Source organism: Branchiostoma belcheri, unplaced genomic scaffold (assembly GCF_001625305.1).
Source record: "Branchiostoma belcheri isolate BF01 breed outbred unplaced genomic scaffold, Haploidv18h27 scaffold6, whole genome shotgun sequence".
Classification (NCBI taxonomy): Eukaryota; Metazoa; Chordata; class Leptocardii; order Amphioxiformes; family Branchiostomatidae; genus Branchiostoma; species Branchiostoma belcheri.
This window is the reverse complement of record NW_017804242.1, coordinates 3,642,485-3,663,246: the sequence shown is the minus strand read 5'-3', so window position 1 is coordinate 3,663,246 and position 20,762 is coordinate 3,642,485. Positions and strand designations below refer to the sequence as shown.

General features: G+C 38.3%; 1 protein-coding gene across 1 annotated transcript; it reads right to left on the bottom strand.

Moving 5' to 3' along the window:
* Positions 1–1,241: 1,241 nt before the first annotated feature.
* Positions 1,242–20,759, bottom strand: LOC109482267 (serine/threonine-protein phosphatase 1 regulatory subunit 10-like). Its single transcript, XM_019784955.1, has 18 exons — positions 20,347–20,759; positions 15,076–15,161; positions 10,427–10,536; positions 10,062–10,148; positions 9,796–9,931; positions 9,579–9,630; positions 8,981–9,427; positions 8,294–8,575; positions 7,689–7,841; positions 6,903–7,018; positions 6,214–6,341; positions 5,132–5,207; positions 4,234–4,503; positions 3,875–3,928; positions 3,350–3,494; positions 2,776–2,898; positions 2,011–2,199; positions 1,242–1,357 (listed from the first exon to the last, which is right to left on the bottom strand). The coding sequence occupies exons 2-18, from the start codon at positions 15,076–15,078 to the stop codon at positions 1,242–1,244; spliced, it is 2,487 nt and encodes an 828-aa protein (XP_019640514.1). The 5' UTR covers positions 15,079–15,161; positions 20,347–20,759.
* Positions 20,760–20,762: the final 3 nt, after the last annotated feature.

Here is a 20,762-nt window from a genome sequence, read left to right as displayed (position 1 = left end):
ACCTGACTTGAATAATATACAGATTTGAATATCATTTTGTGTTAATAATGTAGGATGGAGAACATGATTTCTATCTCAGTACTTATGTACATCATACCTTCACTATCAATACTAAGTACAATCTATCGCATACACCATCTTACTTAATTATACCAAACTTCATATCACCTTAAGTATGTTACTTACATGTACCTGTATATCCTTACAGTTTAACACACACAGGAGACGTGTCATCAGCTTGGATACGAAAGTTTATTACATAATTATCTGGAGCAATTGTATGCTCCATATGTACAGGCCTAGAGTGCCACATTGTGTAGAATGTCAGGTGTATTATGTAAAGTAAAGCACTGATTCAGTGCCAGAAATGACTGTGAGTTATACATGTAAACTACAGTTGACTACACAGTGAGTACAGAGATTACAATGATATTGCAACATACATGTTAGAGAAATAATTTGCAAACAAGCAAGATTGATAATTTTATCTTTCATAACGCTCTTGTACATTCTGTATTCTGAAGTGCTTTGCTCTCGATACTCATCAATATGATTTGTATGCGCTGCCATAGTAAACAACATATTACGATCATCCACGTAAACATATACACATGTAAAGGTTCCCTAGTATTTTGTTGATTCAAAAGCACCAGTATCAGTTATCAAAGAAAAATTTGGATTCACAGCAACATTTATATATACACATACACATACATACATATTTATCATGGCAAAAACATGAAGCTGGCATAAATACTGTATATATATACAGTCTAAAGGAACTGCATTTGCATTTAAGAAATGTTAGGTGCTCAGCGTTTAAGTTACACACAAAGTTCCTCTTTTGCATGAATGTTCGTACAAAAATACAGATTATAATTTGTTGCCTTTCTTTTAGGTATTACATTTGTTACAATACAGCAAGAAAATCAACTCTACTTCCTAGCCTTTGCAGCAGACACATCGATGATCCTATAGCTGTCATATCTTTTATCCAAGGCTGTAGTGTCATGTATAGTGTTCATGAAAATAAAAATAAGATGTCAGACAATAAAGCATACATGAGAAAGACAGAAATATATTTTGGCAAACGTACCTGAAGGTGATAAGCATACTAAGGAACTTAGAGAGAAGGTAAAGAACAACAGTACACATTATCATCAATGGCTGGCAATCATGAGAAGAATATGACGACTTGTGCTGGAGTACTGTATTTGCGTTAGAGGGGGTCTCTGCTATTGTTAATGCGGTAGTGGGGGTCCGTTGACACCTGGATGGTAGAAGGTACAGGCGCCCTCGAATCTGCAGCCGGTCTGAGACATAAAGTGTCGGCACACGGGCATGTGGGACCTGTCACCTGCAACAACAACAACACAAAAACATTAGTGAAAAATTTCCTTGTCTGACTTTTAACTTATCAAGAATACCAGTAAAATATGCAGCACGTTGGCAGGATGTACTCTGCCTGCACAAAACCCCCATTTTTCACGGTTTTCGTTGGATTTTGGTCAATGTTGCATCAGAATTTTGTCTGTGTTGCAGACACTATTTTTCTGACATAACATTTGGAAACTACAGATGGAGTGTTAACCTTATATGAGCGAATACAACCTTGTATAAAACGTTCTGCCAAAGTGCTATGCACAATACATTACAGGTTTCGTGCAGGTGCAGTACGTTCTGCTGACGTGCTATAATATGCTACAGTCAAACCTGTACAAGTGATCATAGGAATAACATGGCCAATGTGACCTCTTTTTTGTGGTCCCTTAGATAATTCTTCTGACTGACAAAAGCATCTAGAAGCTGTCTATTGTGGCCACCTGTCCACATAGACCAAATTCTAAAGGTCCCCTGAATGGTCTTCTTGAGTAGTTTTGACTGTATCATTTGGTAACACAGCAACGTTAAAATCTCCATTGCTTATCTGTTTGTCTTTTCCATTCTATGGCAGAAAGCAACATCATGTTCAAAAAATGCCAAGCGTGATTACTAGTGGAAAGACCTTACCTCTCCCCCGGCCTCTCCCCCTCCCCTGGAATGGTCTGCCCCGCATCGGCCCCCTGGGTGGCCCCCGAGGGCCGGGCCACTGTGGACCTGGGCCAGGGGGGTGCATCATGGGGGGAGGGCCTCTCGGACCCCCCTGGAATGGTGGAGGCCCCCCGTCAGGACCAAACGGTGGTGGGCCATTCTGGTTTCCTGCAGAGGAAACATTTCAAAGTCAGTTTCACTTGAAAAACAGTCTAATACAACACTTGATGTGTTAAAGATACAAAAGTTAAAACATTCTAGAGTAAAACCATGACATTAATTATAAGTCAAGTGCATTTGAGTTCATTCATGGTTGACCTTCACCTTGGAATTCCAAAGATTTTATTTATCTATTCACTACATCTTGGCTCATCTTCATACAACTGGCTTGCCCCTACAGCTATTTTTTGCTGATTTTCAAGGGGGTCCATCATCATCATCATTCATCCTCCATAGTAGAGGTGGAGCATACAAAGGGGGTCCATTGAACGAGAAAACGATACAATATGTAAAAGTAAAACCAAAATACATAGATGACATAACATAACATAACATGGGTACAAAAATTAGTAACACTGATAAACACAACAAAGAAGTATAGCTAGAAAAGTAGATAACAACAATCAGAAATCACCCTTTTAACCCTCCTATTAAAATGGAAGTTTGAAATATGTCATTGCAGTATTTGAAGATTCTAACAAGGAGTAATAAAACAGTACACTACTACAAGGAAAAGGTATGTACCTGGAAAAGGTCCCATCTGAGGCCCGCCTGGTCCCATTGGTCCCTGGTGGTCAAACGGACCTCCCCGTACCAAGCCGTTACCCATGGGGCCCGGCTGTCCATCCATCGGCATCGGGTGCATGCCTGGCAGGTCAAGAACATATTAATGTATGATATATAGCACCATGTACACACAATATAATCCATAACAATAAGCCTTAAAAGTGTCTTTTTTAAGAGACACAAATCAAGTTGACAGAAAAATGAGTGAACCACGAGAATTTTCGTATCAACAAACAGTACAGTTTGTGACTTGTATTCTGTCATGGTTTTGTAAAAGACTGACATGCTTACAACAAAGCAAATTCTACACCAAACTTAGTAAAAAATGTCTAACAGCAACTCAACATTTCTTAACCTTCTCCCTACCAACTTCATAATCAAAAGAGAATTCAGTGAGCTAAAAGTTAATCTGAAGTCTGGCTGTGGTTTTTAATGCAAATATAAGACATCCAAATTGTCCAGACCAACAGGAATATGTTTCACCCTACAGTTAGTGTACAGGGATGTGCATACACGTAATGTCCAGTCTTACCTGGCCCCTGTGGTCCACCTGGTGGTCCCATCCCGGCTGGACCTCCCTGTACCTTGTTGAGGATGTCCTTCAGTTGAGTGGTTAACAGTTCTGGGTCCTGGTTAGGGCTCTGTTCTGGGCCAGGGTGTTCTCCCCCGGGTCCTCCCTGTTAGGAGAAAACAATAAGGTAATACATGTTAATAAAAGTTAATACATGTACTAGTTAAAATAAGTTAGTAAAAAATGTGCACCACTAATGTAGGCCAAGTGCTGAGAATAAAACAGGAGATACAACACACTTGGGAAGGCTAGCAATTTTTCACTGAAACTGTATTTTCTAACTCCAAGTTAATATTTGACTTAACCGGGTTGAGACAGAATGCATCACGAAAGCTCCCTTGAGTAGCAAACTCTTTTTGTTGTGAGTACTGTTTTAAAATATTTGTATCTTTTCCCTGTATCTGTCTGGCGTAATTTTGGTACAATCCTGTCTAAAGCTGTATCTGTGAATGTGAAACCTGCTACTAACACCTGTCTAAACCTGACCTGTCTACATGTACTGCTGATGTGGACCCTGAGCAACTCCTCAACTAGTGGCACCTTCACATGCAAGGAAAGCCAAAGAAATACTGTCTACTTCAAGCATCTTACCATTACATGAAAAAGACTGATAACACATTAGAGTTAATACTTTCTGACACTGTCAACACTAGCCTGTGTCGTGTGTACGAGTGTACAATAACACATTTACCTACAAAACCCTACACTCACAGTCAAAATTATATGCAATTTTGGGTTCACAAAAGTAAATATGCTCTTAGTAATAATACTTTGAGCACTGTAATGTATGATGTTCTTCAGTGGGAAGATGTATGTTATACTATTTTAGTAGCCATTGCACCCACCATAAGAGAGGATAGTAAGTTGAAGCCTCCTGGGTTGGGCTGCGATGTCTGTGGCTGGGCCTGTGAGGTTGGAGTTGGCTTCTTCTGCATGGATTGCATCAGGTTGGCTAGAGCAGGGGGCAGGTTCACCCCTGCCAGAGGGTTGACACCCCCCTGGTCTGGGAGCATCTGTTGCTGAGGGGGTGGTCTCTGGAGCTGCTGTAGCTCCTCCTCCTCAACTGTAGGCTGGAAGGGGGGCGGCTCAAAGAAGTCCACTTCTGGTACCATTTCCTGTGCAGGGGAAATTCTTTTAATGCTGTGTGTAATGCAACTGACTGACTACCGGTAGTAAAGATGCGGCCATGTTGGTGTCTCCAGGGCTCGAAATTAACATTGTCCCAGTGTCCAATGGGACAGTCCATCCTCAGCTTGGGACAATTGAAATCTACTTTTGGGACAATTCTGGGACAATAGTAAAAAAAGTTAATTTTGAGCTCTGGTCTCTATTTGCATTTCAGTGTAGAATGGCTCTCAAAAGTTTTTCTGTACATTTAACAATCTTCTGAATAAGTATTAAATCTACAGATGAGAGCATACCAGAGAATACCAGAAACAGCATAGTAAGCACAATGGCAGAGCCAAAAATCTAGCATCATATTGTACTTATGGGCTGTATCTAAAGGAACAAAACTGACTAATTGCTTGCCAGTGTGACAGAATGTCATTTGTGCCTCAGCGATCTTGGTGGTTGAGGTTGATATCAGTGACGCATCAACTAGCAAATATTGGTGATCATCACTGGCACCTCTTCAAAGAATGTCAAAGCAACTGGTACATGCACTCTGATTATCTCTTATACATTAGAAGGTGACACATACCAGTGCCATAGTGTTTCTATAGTTCTGTAAAGATTTCTTACCTCATCCAACGGTATGATCTTAGGTTCTTCCCTTGTGTAAGGCTCCGGGTCAGGCTCATGAGGGCTATCTGGAAGACTGGGAGAGCAAGAGTCTTGATTAGTGGACTTGTAGAAATCCTATCAAAACATAGACTTTGTATTAACTTTACATTTGATTCCAATGCATGTACCTATCATTATTCTCTGTACAAGAGCAGGTGACAAAAGTCTGTATACGATGTACTTTTATAATATTGATACACTTTGTGAAGCAAGATATTCAGCAATTAGAGTCAATTCCGCGTCACCGAGTGGGTTTTTTCTCCATGTTTGTAATACTTTTGAATTATTTAGAAGAAAAGAATACCCCAGTAACAAAAGTTCTAAATTTTTCAAAAATTTTTAAAACGAAAATTTGAATATATTTGAATTCATTTATATATTTCTGAAACATTTTGAAAGTGACTGTACAAAGATCTCTTTATTTAGAATAAATTTGAACTACCCATGTGTTTCTTTTACTGTTCGAAATATTTAGAAATATTTCAAACAAATAACCAAATGGTAGATGTGGGTAATTGCCCCCATAAAAGTAGTTGCTAATCCTACTCTTCTGTCTTCCTCTGTATATTTTTAGATTTCACTGCTGGACACTGGTGGCTCTTTTGTTGTAAGGCATCAATGCCTGACACCCAGGCAGTCTACCCTGTACTTCACAGGGATGTGTGAATTACTTCCTTCCCATCCCACTGACCTATTTACAAAATGTTAGAAATAATTCGAAATAATGGTAAAAAATGGTAGAGTGCTGTTAGAAATAGTTAGAAACTATTGGAAATGTCATAATCCACATCAGGAATATTTCAAACGTTTTAGAAAACCAGGGAATTATTTAGAATATTGACAAGATGTTCAAAATATTTCCAAATTATGAAATTTCTTAGACAAACAATTACAAAGAATTCAAAACATTTCTAAATAATGACAATAACAACCCACTCGGTGACGCGGAATTGACTCTATTGTCCCACAAACTATTTTCAATTTCAAGACTACGTAATAAGTAATACACCAAAAGGAAATTCAGCGAAGTAGATCCTTACCTAGACTTGGAGAAGAAGAGTTCTTGCAGTACACACTGTTCCCTCTCCTTCTGTATGTCTCTCTGTACACTCTGGTAGCCATGCTCTACTGTAGATGGGGGCATGTCTAACCTCGGGGGAGGCTTCCACTGGGAAACAACATCAAAACATCATTAACATTAAGTATAAGGGATTGGATCTATTGTATTCTATCTATGCTTTGTTCTTTGGTTTTGTTTTGAATAACAAGTAAACTGTCTTTATGCCACACCAATTCAATTTCTTGGTTCTCAGATCTTTTTTAGAAAAAATTTGAAGTGACAGGGAAAAAAAAAAAAAAAAAAACAGGTCTAGGCATCCTATTATAGCCCGAAATGCTACGATAGGAGCCATGAAGTCAACACAAAAGGCTGGGCTAATATTTAAACAATGAATTTTGAACTTTTAATCAAGCCACTGCATTGATAGATGGAAAAACTGTAACAGCTAGGATGAAAAGGACTTTTCTCATTCACAACTGTTTGGCTCAAAATATGAGCATATTTGATTTGATTGTGAACCAGAATCTTTTTTTTTTGCAAATCAGAAAAAAAATGAAGAGGCGAATCCGAGAACTAACAAATTAAATTGGTTTGGTCTTAGGCATAACACAATAGTTTTGTCCAGTAATTTCAAGCCTTGTTATCAATTGTAGGACACTTTCAACTTACTCCTTTCTTTTCTATCATTTCGTCTGCGCTGAGTCTCTTGGCCGTCTCCATGGCCTGTCTCTCCAGTAACATCTCTCTGTGGGCTGCCTCCTGGAAGTTCTGAACGTTCACATTGGCTGTTGGGGAAAGGAAATACAAATCAATCAATCATTCAAAGAATCAAAAACGTTTTACTGGAATGGTTAGCCTCCAAGTCTCAGCATTGAAAAACAATGCTGCACTATTTACAAATCCCCTGTTTCATCCAACCAATTCGCCATGGGAAATTGTTTATAGTAATATACCACACTGGTATAAAAATAAACAATAGGAAAAGTTTGTGAGAAAACAATTATTTTCTGTGTTGCAAGGCTCGAAATTAACAGTGTCCCGATGGTCACTGATAGAATTTAGGCCGGGACAACTAGAAAGTCACTTTGGCACATTTTTGGGACAATAGCAAAATAATGTCAGTCTTTCTTTTGTTGATCAGGCACACATCCTGGCTTTTGGCTCTGGAAAAGCCTCCCAAATTTCTTGTGTACTCTGCAATTATAGCGTGCCTGGGAGTCAGAACGTAAGCAAAATAAAGTTGACTTAAAGTTGCTGTCATACAATACTTCTCGAAAAACTGGTTGAGACAGTTCATCCTCATTTCAGGACAATTGAAATTTATTTTTGGGACAATAGGAAGAAAAGTTTTTCGAGGCTTGTGTTGTCAAATTTCAGTGGGCAAGTTGTTCTGCCCTGTGGTTCAACAGCAGTTGTTACTTTAGTGAACAGACAGACATTACAAGTGTGACTTACCTCTCTCAGACTCATCCATCTCAAAGTAGAACACCTCCTTCAGTGCATCGTCCACGGCCCATTTAACAGACTTTTTCCTCCTGTTCTTTCTCCTGTGAGAGACCAGGATACTGCCTCCCTTGTACGGCTCAGGGGGCTCCAGGTCTTCCTCTGCTGTAAAATACAAGTTACCTTTTTGTTACTAGCAATCCTGACTGCTACTACAGACATTGGTAAAATCTGTCAACCATTCATCCTTCCATTATTAAGTCATTCATTCATTCACTCACTCGCTCTCTCCCTCGTTCAGTTTAATTTTGATCCATACAGTTCAGTACATTGTACTTGTTTTTTTTTATATTTCAGTACATAGTACTAGTTTTTTTTATTTCAGTACATTGTATTTGTTTCTTTTTCCATGGCCCTTATTTACAAATTAATTTTTATTCTGCACATACATGTACTTTTATTACAGTAATTATAATATTTAATTATACTGTACTTTCAGAGCATTAGATACACAGTATGAGATCCCTCAATTTTTTTGCCGTAAGAGATATAGTGACATCTATTTTCATAGTGCCAAGTATTTTCTAGAGACAGGTACTTGTGTACTGTATGATTACCTTTCCTTTCAGCTTCCTCTGCCTTAGTTGGTTTGTGGAACTCACTATCCATGGCCTCCTCAATGGGTGTGCCTGGTCTCTCCTCTTTCAGTTCTCCATCTACCGGGGAGGGGGTCCTGGGGCGGTCCTCCCCACCCAGGGGGTTCCCCTTGGGCGCCGTGGGGGAGGTGGGGGTTCCTGGTTTGGCATTTTTGGGCTTCTTCTTCACCTTGATAACGTGAGACTTTGCAGTATTGGCACTTAGAGCTTCCATGAACCCTGTGTCATCCATGGCAACAAAAGCTGTGGAAACAAGGGGTGACAACTGTCAACAATCATGAAATCACTAAAACTGGGCTATTTCTGTGTGATATCTCATTTTTAAAAGTCTTGCATAAACAAGGCATGTAACAAAGGCTTACTTCATCATTTAATGGCTTGGAATTGTAATAATTCTACAGTTTGCAGTAAACTTCGCTGAAAATACGTACAGCATGCAAACCTTGCAATATTTGTAGCGGTTACACAGTGACCTTAATCCATTTTCACTACTGTTATACCTCAGAATTGTTCCACCCACAAGCTCAAAACATAGTGAAAACCTCTTTCCACCTCCTACCACCAAATGAAGCCCCCCCCCCCCCAACTAATTAATCTCAAGTAACATCAACCAAGCCCAGGCTTTACCCTGCTTTGATCTGTACTTACGTTTTGCAGGGATGATCTTGACCTTAGCTTGTACTGGTGAGTTGCTAGTTCTGTTCAGAGGCTGAGGTCTGTGTTTCTTCTCTGGTGGAGTTAACAGCTTATCTATGGGAGAACTTGGTCTCTTTGCCGCAGGTATAGAACTACCTGGTCTCTTGTCTATAGAACCAGACTTCTTTACGGGAGCTGGCAGTTTGGTCTCTTCCTCAAGTCCTGTTGATCTTGTCTTGGCAAATGAAGGAGCTCGAACTTTAGTCGACCTGGCTTTCTTGGGCTTTTCTGGTTCTGCTGAAGATGCAGTCTTTTCAGAGGAGGTTTTAGAGTCTTTGGAATCTTCATGATGTCTCTTATGGTGGTGCTTTTTGTTAGTCTTTTCCGAACCTCCTTTGCCCTTGGCATGGATCATGTTCATCCAGTATGTCACTAAACTGCTGGCCATACTCTTGGTTTCTGAGGAGGAAAAAAACAGACAAATGTTAGTTGATGAAACTTTTGAGTCTCGTGGAATTAGTGCTGTTCACATGAAATAAACCATTAACTCATATACAAAGATTTACAGAATGTAGTGAGTTATAAAAGCCTTTGAATATGTCATACTTACTTTCATTGTCTGATGTTTTGCTGAGTTGTTTCACAACTTTTGCAGTGTTGTTCTGAAAAAGAAATGTCAATAGGTTAAGATATTTCCCAGCTTGATCACAGGTTATTGAAGGGCCACTTAATCTTTTTGTGAAGAGGAAAGACACATCAGAAATATGTCAATGACTAGTTTAGCAAAACAGAAACAATAGAACTATATTCTTTCCAACCACACTCACCTTCTTAAGCTGCTCTATGGTGACAGGCATGTGCTTGAGAACCTTGAGAACTTCTTGTAGCAGGGGAACGTTATTTGTGTCCTTGGCATCAGTTAGCCAAGAGTTCATGATTCCCCAGCCTCCAATCTCTACAAACCTGAAAAAAACAACACATATACATGTTTGTGTCATGGAAATTTTCCCTTCTTTTCATGGAAATGACTAAGGATACTAACAACCAAAATAAAAAAGTAAAGAATATTATACCAAAAGTGTAATCTACTTACTTTGACAATGTTTCTTCTGATTTTGTCGCCCTCAAAATGTTGAGAAAACAACATCTGCCTACTAACTTCTTGGTGGCCTTCATTTCCCTGAAAAAAAAATTGGTTCAGGATTCAAAAGAACACCATGTGTTTATATAATGTATCTAATGACATTCTTTGATTCTATGCTACCCAGAGTGTAATGCATCTCCCAGCATGCACTGGGATAAAAAAAAAGTCTATTGGTTGAAGATAGGTGGAATGTGTGTGGTGGTCAACATTACAAGTCACACAATTTAAAGTTCTGGTGCTGTAAATAATTGTAAACAAATTTACAGTATGATCCTCTATGATAAATATCAAACTGCCATAAGATGCCAACTCACGTGACTATTTTGAGGACTTCCTGGGGACTCTTTATGTCTCCCTCCTCACCGAGCAGATGGGACAAGCCCTTCAGGAACTCATACGGGTTCATTCTGTCCTTGTCCTCTGGCTGCAGGGAGAAACAAAAACAACAAGAACACATTTAACAACAGTAAGACAATTCTAAATACAGGAATATCGGTGCACGTGGCTCCCTCAATGGTACTATCATGGCCTGGACTGTGGCAATCTGGTTGAAACAGACAAAATAAAGTGTATCAATTCGTATGTATGTACTTGAAATAATTAATTGCCTTGATCTAGAGACATGACCTAATTAAGCTAGAATACTTTTGAGAGAAAAAAAACTGTCAGTACAATGACCACATGGATGGTAAGACAGAATGAGACCAAGGACACTTAGAAGCATTGTAGGTGATGACAGGATGAAATGGACACATCACTCAAGTGTACTCAGATTAAGTAGAAATTATGCTGCCTAATACAGAACTCTTTCTCACAACTAAAACAGGAATAGCCAAGCTGACATTATGATTACCGGTAAATATTTCAAGAAAAATTCCACAAATATATGGAAATGTCTGTTCAAAGCGCAAAAAATGATTCATGTTCACATGGCTCTGGGTTAAACTGAGCCATGGGGATCTCAAAATTGATCATGGCCAAGAGACTGCCTTTGGTCATAGAAAAGAAGTCAGCTTCCAAACTTGTTTTTGGTTGGCAAGGAAAAGAAGCCCCTTTTATTTGAAAGAGAACAAAATGTTTTGACTAGCTTTGAGGGATCAATGCTCTGAACCCTCAACTTCCCACAGATGTAATTTTGAATGTCAGGTTGACCTGGGAGTAAATGACTGGTTCCATGTTTCCAACTGATTATTTTGAATTTATTACACTGCCAGTGAGGTGCAAAATAGCTCCAAGCAGATCCTAGGGTGATTAGATAGTATCAAATTGATCAGGCAGTATCCATTCACCATAGGGTCCATACACCACCCTTTGGTGAATGGATACTGACTGGCCAATTTGATACTGTCTTTTGCCACCCTAGGATCTGCTTGGAGATTGCAAAAAGCAGGTAGTAATTTCAGTCCGAATCAATGTAGTTGTACAGTAACCGTGTAAAATATAAACCACTCTTTAAAATTGTAATTGCTTTGATTTTCTTAAAAATTCCTGGGTAATTCAATAAGTCTTAGAAAAATTGAAGAGTTAGCAAGCCGGAATTCTGTTAATTACTGGCACTAGCTGTAATAGAACATGGTTGAGAGGAAGACTTGTTTGTACTTTTAGGCATTCTGTTAAAATGCCTTGTGGTCCACAAAGATTACTGGAGATTACATATTGTTCATGTACTTCATAGCAAAAATTGTCGACTTGTTAAGTAATGGTATGAAGTTTTTTCTTGAGCTATAAAAACAATGTGCCTTGCCGACTCAACATACTTTTATGTCTTTTATGGTTAGCTGGTTGCATTACGTTTATGATAACTCTGTCCCGGAACCAAGTAAAACTGTATGCAGTGGCTTTTAGTTGTATGGGTCTTTGTCTCGTGTACTTCGATTGGGTATGTTATAAAAGCTCCATGGATGCAGAAGACTGGGACTTAGTGATCACTCATCCACTCACTCACTAGCTCAGAGTAACTGAAATTTCTGACAGTGGTGTTCTTGCCAGTTTTCTTCAGCACCCTTCACAGCTTGATTATAAAATGTGAGCTAACATCATCCATCCACGTTCACACATCCTGTGCACCTGACCGCTGCAGAGAAGGACCACTCCACACAATCAGGTACTTTCCACATCTTTTATTAGCTCTTGGGCATGTATCTAGTACCAGATTCAGATTGTCAAGTCTATACACAATACATACCAACTTAACACAAGTTACATGCACTTGTTCATCGTCGTCTGCAGTTCTGATTCCGACATATATGACAAAACACAAAGATCGTATTACGTGACTATTGTATAATCCATCTTCACTATTTATTCTGAAAGTCTGGTGGAAAGAAAAAAGTACACAATGGAAGATGTCCATTTTGCCTTACCTTTGCTGCCGTGATACAATTCTGATCCATTCGGTCCATTTCCTTGGGGTTTCCGGCGATATATTTACACATGTATATATGCATGAATTTGAACATTTTCTTCCTTCCATTTGAATGTTTGCTGTATTCAAAACAGCATGACACATCTAGTCACAACTTTCCTCCCAACATTTTTGGTCCATCAGCTAAACTGACAAGCATATAAAAAAATAATGCTGCTTGTGAAGGCAAACGAAGCCAGTTTTATGGTGAAATTATATAACTGATTTTGCTTTTAGTAGTGACTTGTTACTTTCAGACTTTTTATGTTTCAGTCAGATAAAATTGCCTCTGGAAAAGGCCTGATGATAGGAACACAAAGCTGGCAGTCTTGTGAATAATGCCATGTTCCATGTCAGCAAGCTTCCACCTGGGCCAGCTACTCTAATTTTCAACATCTATAGTTTACACCAATTTAGTCACCTGTAATCCAGGTAAAAAAAATCAAACAGAAAATCAAATACGGACACAAGTTAAAAAAAAAAAATCAAATCATTGTAGGTGTGGTAGAAGCATTTGTAAGAAATGGCCCAAATTACTGAGAAAAGTCCTTCACTACAACAAAAGTACCCTTCATGCCTCCCACAACAACCCACTCCAGAAAATCTACCTGTATTTATACTGTTACCTCCGTCTTACAGTAAACATGAAATTAATCCACAACCTGAATACAGATCACTGTTCTCTAACAAGGTATACTTGTGTACTAACAAAGCTTTTTATGATTAAACCTACTAGTATTACATTAATGCTCTGCCATGAAAAATTTAGTTTTCTGCAGATGATTGTCATACACATGGGGTCTAGGCTTTGATTGGTACAATTGCTTTTTCGTCCGTTTTAAGTATGACATTTAACTGTTGAAAAATGTATACAGTGCAATGTGACAAACTAAAAAAATGTTGACACTGCAAGGTGGGAGACATGTAGGGAGTTGGCAGAGTTAGTGGAAGTGAGGAGTGAAGTAAAGGCTATGGTCAGTTGAAGAAGACAAATACACAAAAGAGGACAAACGGGGAAGCAATGAGGTCAAAGAAAAAGTTGGTCCTGGCCTCACACATCATACCATACAGTGTTGACACTGAAGGAAAGTCCATCACAGAAACGTGACCTAGTAGTCCCACTATCACTGAGTAACCTGGATGACAGATCTAGCTGCTGACTGTGCTGTGTTGTTGCTTGAGATCCCTACTTCAGCTGCAGTTGTACCTACTATGAAGGCAAGGAAAACTCACAAATTAGTTAGTATGATCACTGTCCCTTGTGGCTTTAATATGACATCAAAATACAACATTTTCTGACAATATTCCGATCGCTGGCATGGCGAGGGAGCGAAGCGACTGAGGTTTTTTTGTTGTTGTTGAAGGGAGGTTTCTGTGTGAAGCTTTTGAAAATTTGAGGTTGAAATGGGACATTTTGAGGCTACTTGAGGGGGGGTGGAGGCTTTTTGCTGTGTAAGTATCCACTTAGGGTTCAATCTGAGAATTGATATAAGGGCACTGGCTGGTTACATGAGGGAGCAGTGCCAGCAATAGTATTATTCATGACCAACTGCACACCCTTCCCCCTTGTACCCATTTTAACAGTCATAAAAAATCTGGGATTGATGTGAAAAGGGTGTATATTTGGCAAAAACTTCTGTACCTGCTGAATAAGAGAATTTGCATCATAAACACAAAGTTAAAAAAAAAAAAGTATGTCAAAAAAGGCCAACATTGAAAAATAAGTAAGCATTGAGTACATTGTCAAAGACCATACTGCTGTCTCAAAACCCCCATGGTATATTCATACAAAGATCAACAAACTACTATATATGCTGCGTTATCTGCACAATCTATCTTAGTTTAAATATGTGCATTTAAGTCACAAATAAGTCCTCATAATGCCTTGCTTAGGAGTCAGACCTGGAAAGAAAAGAATAATGAAAATTCACTGTCATACAATCAATCACTTCTAATAAACAAAAAATCATACCAAGCCAATACCACACGTTTAGTATCAACATATCATGCAAAACAAGAGAGAAAATACATGTACATGTACATCTTGCATAAAAGTTGCAAGCCATAAGTTTGATCAACATTAAAAACAATCTTTCTTTAATATTTGAAGTGTATCTTGACAAAATAATCTGACCTGTGTGCAGCACTGATTTTATAACTGTGCATTCCTATGTAAATCACAAGATCTCTAGTATAATAAAGATAGTAAAATTACCAGATGTTTAACAAATGATATGATAGCATTATGTTTTTAAGATGGAAAAAGAAAACTGCAATTGAAGCCATAAAAAAAGTGACTTTTGAGTGTTCATGCCATAGATTAATGAGATAAATACAAAACACAATATTAATCTTTTGTACCAGTTCCACATAAAAAAATCTGGAGGGGGGATTGTGATGATGGCAAAAATCAATATATTCAACAGTTACACAGGACATTTTTCAGCAAAGAGCACAAATGGTAATCTCTACTTTTTGAGAATTTTTTTTTAATGACATATGACACACCTTAGATCTGAAAGCTGCAAACTTTGAAGTGCACAGAAAATGTCAAATTACCATGTTTGCTATATGGACTGGTTGTGACTTGTTGTGACGTCCAAGTTCAAGTTCAAGAGTCAATACAGTGTTTCTTTCCTAGCCTGCTGTGGAGAGAGCAAAAAGGAAACAAACCATACAATGCATCACATTGGCAAACCATGTGTTAACGCTTACACTTAGTCTAAGGCAACACCGACTTAATTCTATGGATGACATCCTCTGAAGACCCCCAATGCGAGTGGGTGAATAAAAAAAGTCCAGCCAAAAAATGCTGCTAAACCACAGGAATACAAAGCTGATGCCGCAAATTTGTGGTTATATAATATACATCATGACTGCTTTTACAACAAGCTGGCTGGTCTTTTGCAGCATTTATGAGTTTGCACCGTACTGAGTGCTAGAGTTCTGCGGAGCCTCGATAGCCTGGGTGACATTCTCCGCTCCGTAGTTACCACCAGCTCCCTAATGTCAGTAGCTGCCATGAACTATGGAGGATGGTACCCAGACTTCGGCCAGAGTTTTTTTTTTTTTTGAGAACTGGCAAAAATCAATGCGCGCAGATGTCATCCATATTATTATTTGACATACAACTTAAATCAGTGTGGCCTAATCACAACAACAAAATTTTGCAAGCATATCCCATATTGACAATTGCAACAATGTATTAGAATTGAACATACACGTATCAAGAAAGGTGAGCATGCCATGCCCAAATTGCTAACAAGCATAGTTGTAAAGGCTGTTCCAGAAAAGTGAACCTTGAAACATTACAACTGATCCCCTCAAGTAAATGTTTAGAACAGGAACATGCACTGTATACATCAGAAGTGCAACAGTGTGTCAATTTCTTTTACAAAATGGATATATGCACTCTAACTTTCAATTATTGCTCTGTTGAGAATTTCGTTGGATTTAAGTAATTTAAATATTTCTGATGCAGGATTATTTGATTTCTCAGTGTGCAAAATAAAGTGCTAGTTTTGTGCCAAGAGCTCACAGTCACAAAAACATCATCATATTACATTCTTCTGATTGAAGGTTTTTAGTAACAGGATTAAACTGCTGAAGTAGATGAACATTCATGCCCGTAGGGGCTTCAAATAAAGGGATGAAATACAATTTGATGAGATGCAATTTTTGCTCATTCCACCGATTTTCAAGATGGTGGCAAATAATCTGGAACTATTGCTTCATTGCATAGCCCTTTCATGTGAAAATGCAATTTCAAACAATGGTTTGAAGGTTTATGCAAGGTACTAGTCTGCATAGTATGAACTTTTGATCATCGCATCAATCATAAATCAGAAATGTAAATCATGATGCAATGAGGCAAGAGAAATATCATCATACAAACATTTTATATTTTACCTATGGGTGTCATTCAAATCATACACAAACTGACAGGATTTGTTTTAAATGGCCAGAAACTCCGATTAATTCTGGAACAGCCTTCACTTATCAATCTTTGATGTAAAACAACATGCAAGTAAAACACCATCAGGTCAACCTTTAGCACTCAACTTCTCATGTAGACAATTCAAGTGTCATATGGCATCCATCGAGTACTGAAGGTTGACTGTCAATGTTTTTTCAATCAAGCATGATTCTGTTTGCAAACTTTCTTGAGACAAACAATACACATCAGATATTTCTTAACCAAATATAACAGTAACTCGTCAACAATATATCTTAGCACACATGTAACAATTTATAGCAACAAGAAAGAGCAACATACAAATGCTAACATATTTTGAGCATGCAGTTTTTATCATTAGAATGACTATGTGAAGCTCACAAGACCCACTATATGCCTACACATTAAACCATTAATTACAACTTTTATAACTGAGCAACCTAGCAATAACAATGTTTAAATTAGACTATGCTCTATCTATATGGAAAGTCATGCTTTCTTTATCAGAAGTTGGTTGAACTGAAAGACTAGTCTTAAAATATTTGGTTTGGTTAAAATACTAAGTCTTTGCAGCAATTGCTAAAGCAATTTCATCTATGACCCTCTTGTAGTTTTCTTTTAAATTGAACAGAATGCCTTGTCCTACTGTCATTCTTGCACTGCTTTTACCATAGCTTTTATCATTTCTAGAAAAGCCACAGTATTAGAGGTCCAGATTTATTTTGTAAGAAAATCACAACCCCCAAGGCAGTCCAATTAAAATAAAGAAGCTATGTAACACCAACAGTTAAGGCTACAAGCCTACAAGGCCATGATAATTTGTCAACTTACAAGGGCTTCTTAAGATGAACTTTTTCTTGTTTTATCCATTATGGCTGATGCCTTCTATGCATTGGAGACAGAAAATGAATTTCTATTACTTTTGCCTGTACTTAAGGTCCTCAGCATGTTACAGAAACTGACTTAGCACACCGAAAACAAAACCTCTATACACAGAGGTAAAGACAAAAGACTACAGAATACTATTATGTGCTGTGTTCGTTTCTTCCACAATCTTCGAGAGCTTACTAGAACTGCATTAGAATTACTAAATCTATATTCTTCAATTCAACCAGCTGAACTCTAGTAACTTATATAATCCTTCATACTAATCATAGTGTGAAACCAGTCAACATCTAGATGTTTGTGCCAAGAACAGAACTTACATGTATACCTTCTGCCTTTCTGGACAACAGCTTGCATGAACTTTGTACATATAGTGACCAAACAAATCTTTATCCTTTACAAGATTCCAAAATTCCAAGACAAAGCTAATGAACAATAGAACTTTTCCCAATCGTAGACATGGCAAAATTCACCAGAAATCTCTGCCTAACATAACAACCTTGAATCAAAACCTAACCTGGTATTTTCATTCTGAATGTATAACCTTATGAGTTGTGTATCTGCCAGAAAAGCTGCATTGCATCACCACTAGCTACCTGAAAAACCACCATGCTTCATATCCATCAAATCAGTTCAGGATGACTTCATTACTCTGGGCATTTCAGCTCCTGCTAACTTCAAAAATGAGACACAACAGCCAAAGTTGAATTTGGTCAGGAAATGACTACAGTATATTGGGGGGGAGTATCATTTCTACTAATTACTTGGGGGGGTGGGCAAATATGGTATCATAAGTTCTGGTAACAAATGCTTGTTCCTCTCTAAATACCTTGTAAACTGACATACAATTTCACCAAACAGCCCTACAGTTTGACATATCTCATAAAGTTTTCTTCAACGTAAATCCATTCAGTCTTTCACATAGCCCTACTCTTTCTTCTTGGATTCAACTAGACTTTGTTCTATTGTAGCATGACTGACAATCAAGTTTTACAGCTTTCCACCATGCCCTTTGGTACATTGTACTAGTACAACAAGTACTAGTACAATACTGTCCTTGGCTCAAGGACTACCAATCAAAACATAACCCTTGTCATACACTCAGAACTCCTGCCATTGGTTTCTCCTATTGCTAATGGTGTATGATGCCTGCAGTTCATTTAATAAAACTTCATATTTTCTGAGTTTGTTTACGGGCTAGCCTAGTGTTGCACTTTCAAAACACATGAGATTATGAAACACATTTTATATTAAAATTTCTTCCCTCAGGCTTTAACACAATTTGAAAATGACAGACATACACTTCCTTTCTCTCACAACCTTTGAAAGAGCTAAAAAAAGCTTTGCTACATTCCTGCTACCTTTCTACCATGAGATTTAATACTACATGCACAATCCTTCTTTCCAGCTAGGTAGGCTGATGATATTCCATGCACATGGTCATGTTAACCTGCCCCATTGCTGAGTTGAAAATGTATAGCATACCAAATTTTCACTTCCTAACTTAAAGGACCAATGCCAATGACAGCCAATACACCTATAAACTATAGGCACCTTCAATCTTAGCAACTTTCCTAGCATTAAGCTCAATGTTTTCCTACCACACATAATTGCAAGAGAATTTCTGGATGACCTGAAATCATTTAATTCAATTAGTGATCCACACCTTTCATTTGCTGCCTACTGACTGGGCTTTATGTACAGCCCTCATGATGTCATGCCTTTCTTATGCAAATTCTAACTAGCTACCTCCATATATGGCAAGGGTATGACTGATGGTGGGCATGGAGGGTGGGGCTACTTAGTATGCAGCAGACAACCTACCATTTTCGCAAAGCAAACTGATTCATACCTGGACTACTCTAAGCAAGATACTTTGAAAAGCTAGGGATCATCAAGTGACAAAATGGAAATAGGTTTTTGAATCTATAGAATTTCATTGAAGTTACCCTTCAGCTGTTTGGTTATGTTTACATGTGTATTTATACATGTAGCAGATAAATACACTTGGCAATTTACCTTTTGCTAATGACTGCCCACTGCCTAGGCCTTTTTTGTTAGTTACCAACATTAATTACAGATTACAAGGGGTAAATATCAGAAATTGGAGTCAGCAATTTTATGATTAAAATCACTAAGTACACAATATCCTTCATAGCTTTTTTTCTCTGAATGTAACCTCTGTCTAACTCTAAACAGTGAAGAACTGGTGCCCACTTCAGTGTGCTAAAGGTTAATTTTTTGGGGGTACTTTTGTTTTGTGATGGCGGTGGTTGACTTAGTCACCTTTACTGTAGTTAGCACAGCCATTTCTTCAAATTGACAGTTAGGATAACCCTGTTCAACCAGTTTGTCGACATTTCGAATGCTTGTGAGTTTGTAGTCTTTTTTCCACACAAGATACAAAAAATAAAAACCCTTTTCCAAATCCCTTTTCATACCTATGGCTTGTCCCAGTTTCTAGTCTAACATTCTTTAGAATAATCTACCCAAAAATTTTGTCACACAAGCCATTAAAATTGTCCATTTCCAAACCTGCCTATGGATATGTCCCTAACACTGGCAACCATCCTCGGTCACTAGTGCTGGGAGTGCACGAGTATTGTCTGCCCACGACCTATGAATTTTTATAGGGCTGGTTTCCATTACATCAGATCTATTTTTGATTCACTGGCACCACTGAACAGTTTTACCATTGCCACATGGTTTCTCCTACCGCTATCTACCTGAGGCATGGGGCTCATAAATACGTCCCCATGCTTATGACCTTCCCAGTGCGTAACTACTGCTGCAAGGCGTGCTCAGATCAGTCATTCAAACTGACTGCAATTTTTTCACCTTTTTTACTTTTATGTTTAATCCTTTTTGATATCATTTATCAGTACTTATAGCTGGATTTTTATTTTTATGCGGGTGTGAGCTTCACATAGATAACATTATATGCGATAAAAAAATTATTCAGTGATGACGGCACATCACGAGTACAATACCTTCCGGCCTTACTGGCTCTCTTCCACGTGAATCGCCCAGAAACGTCAACCAAATGTATCAAATATTGCTCAAGACTATATGAGAGGTGTATAGAAAAGAATAAGAGGAAATAATTTTCTTCTCTCGGGGGTGAAAATCTCCGATCAACGTACGCATCTGAGTTGTATGTCTTCTTCTCAGAGAACAAACGTCGCCATGTTGTTCAAACCCTGGGGTGTGGACCAAGACACATCCTCTTGAAAAAACTCAAGTTTTCTTCAAGAATCCACCCCATCTGCGGACAAAAACACACACAAAAGATACTCAATGCTATACGGAACAACTTACGACGGTAGGATTAACCTAACGAAGGGCTGTAGCGCAAAAATCAAGGGAAAAACGACAAATTCGAAAAGCACAAAGAATGGCGACCTCC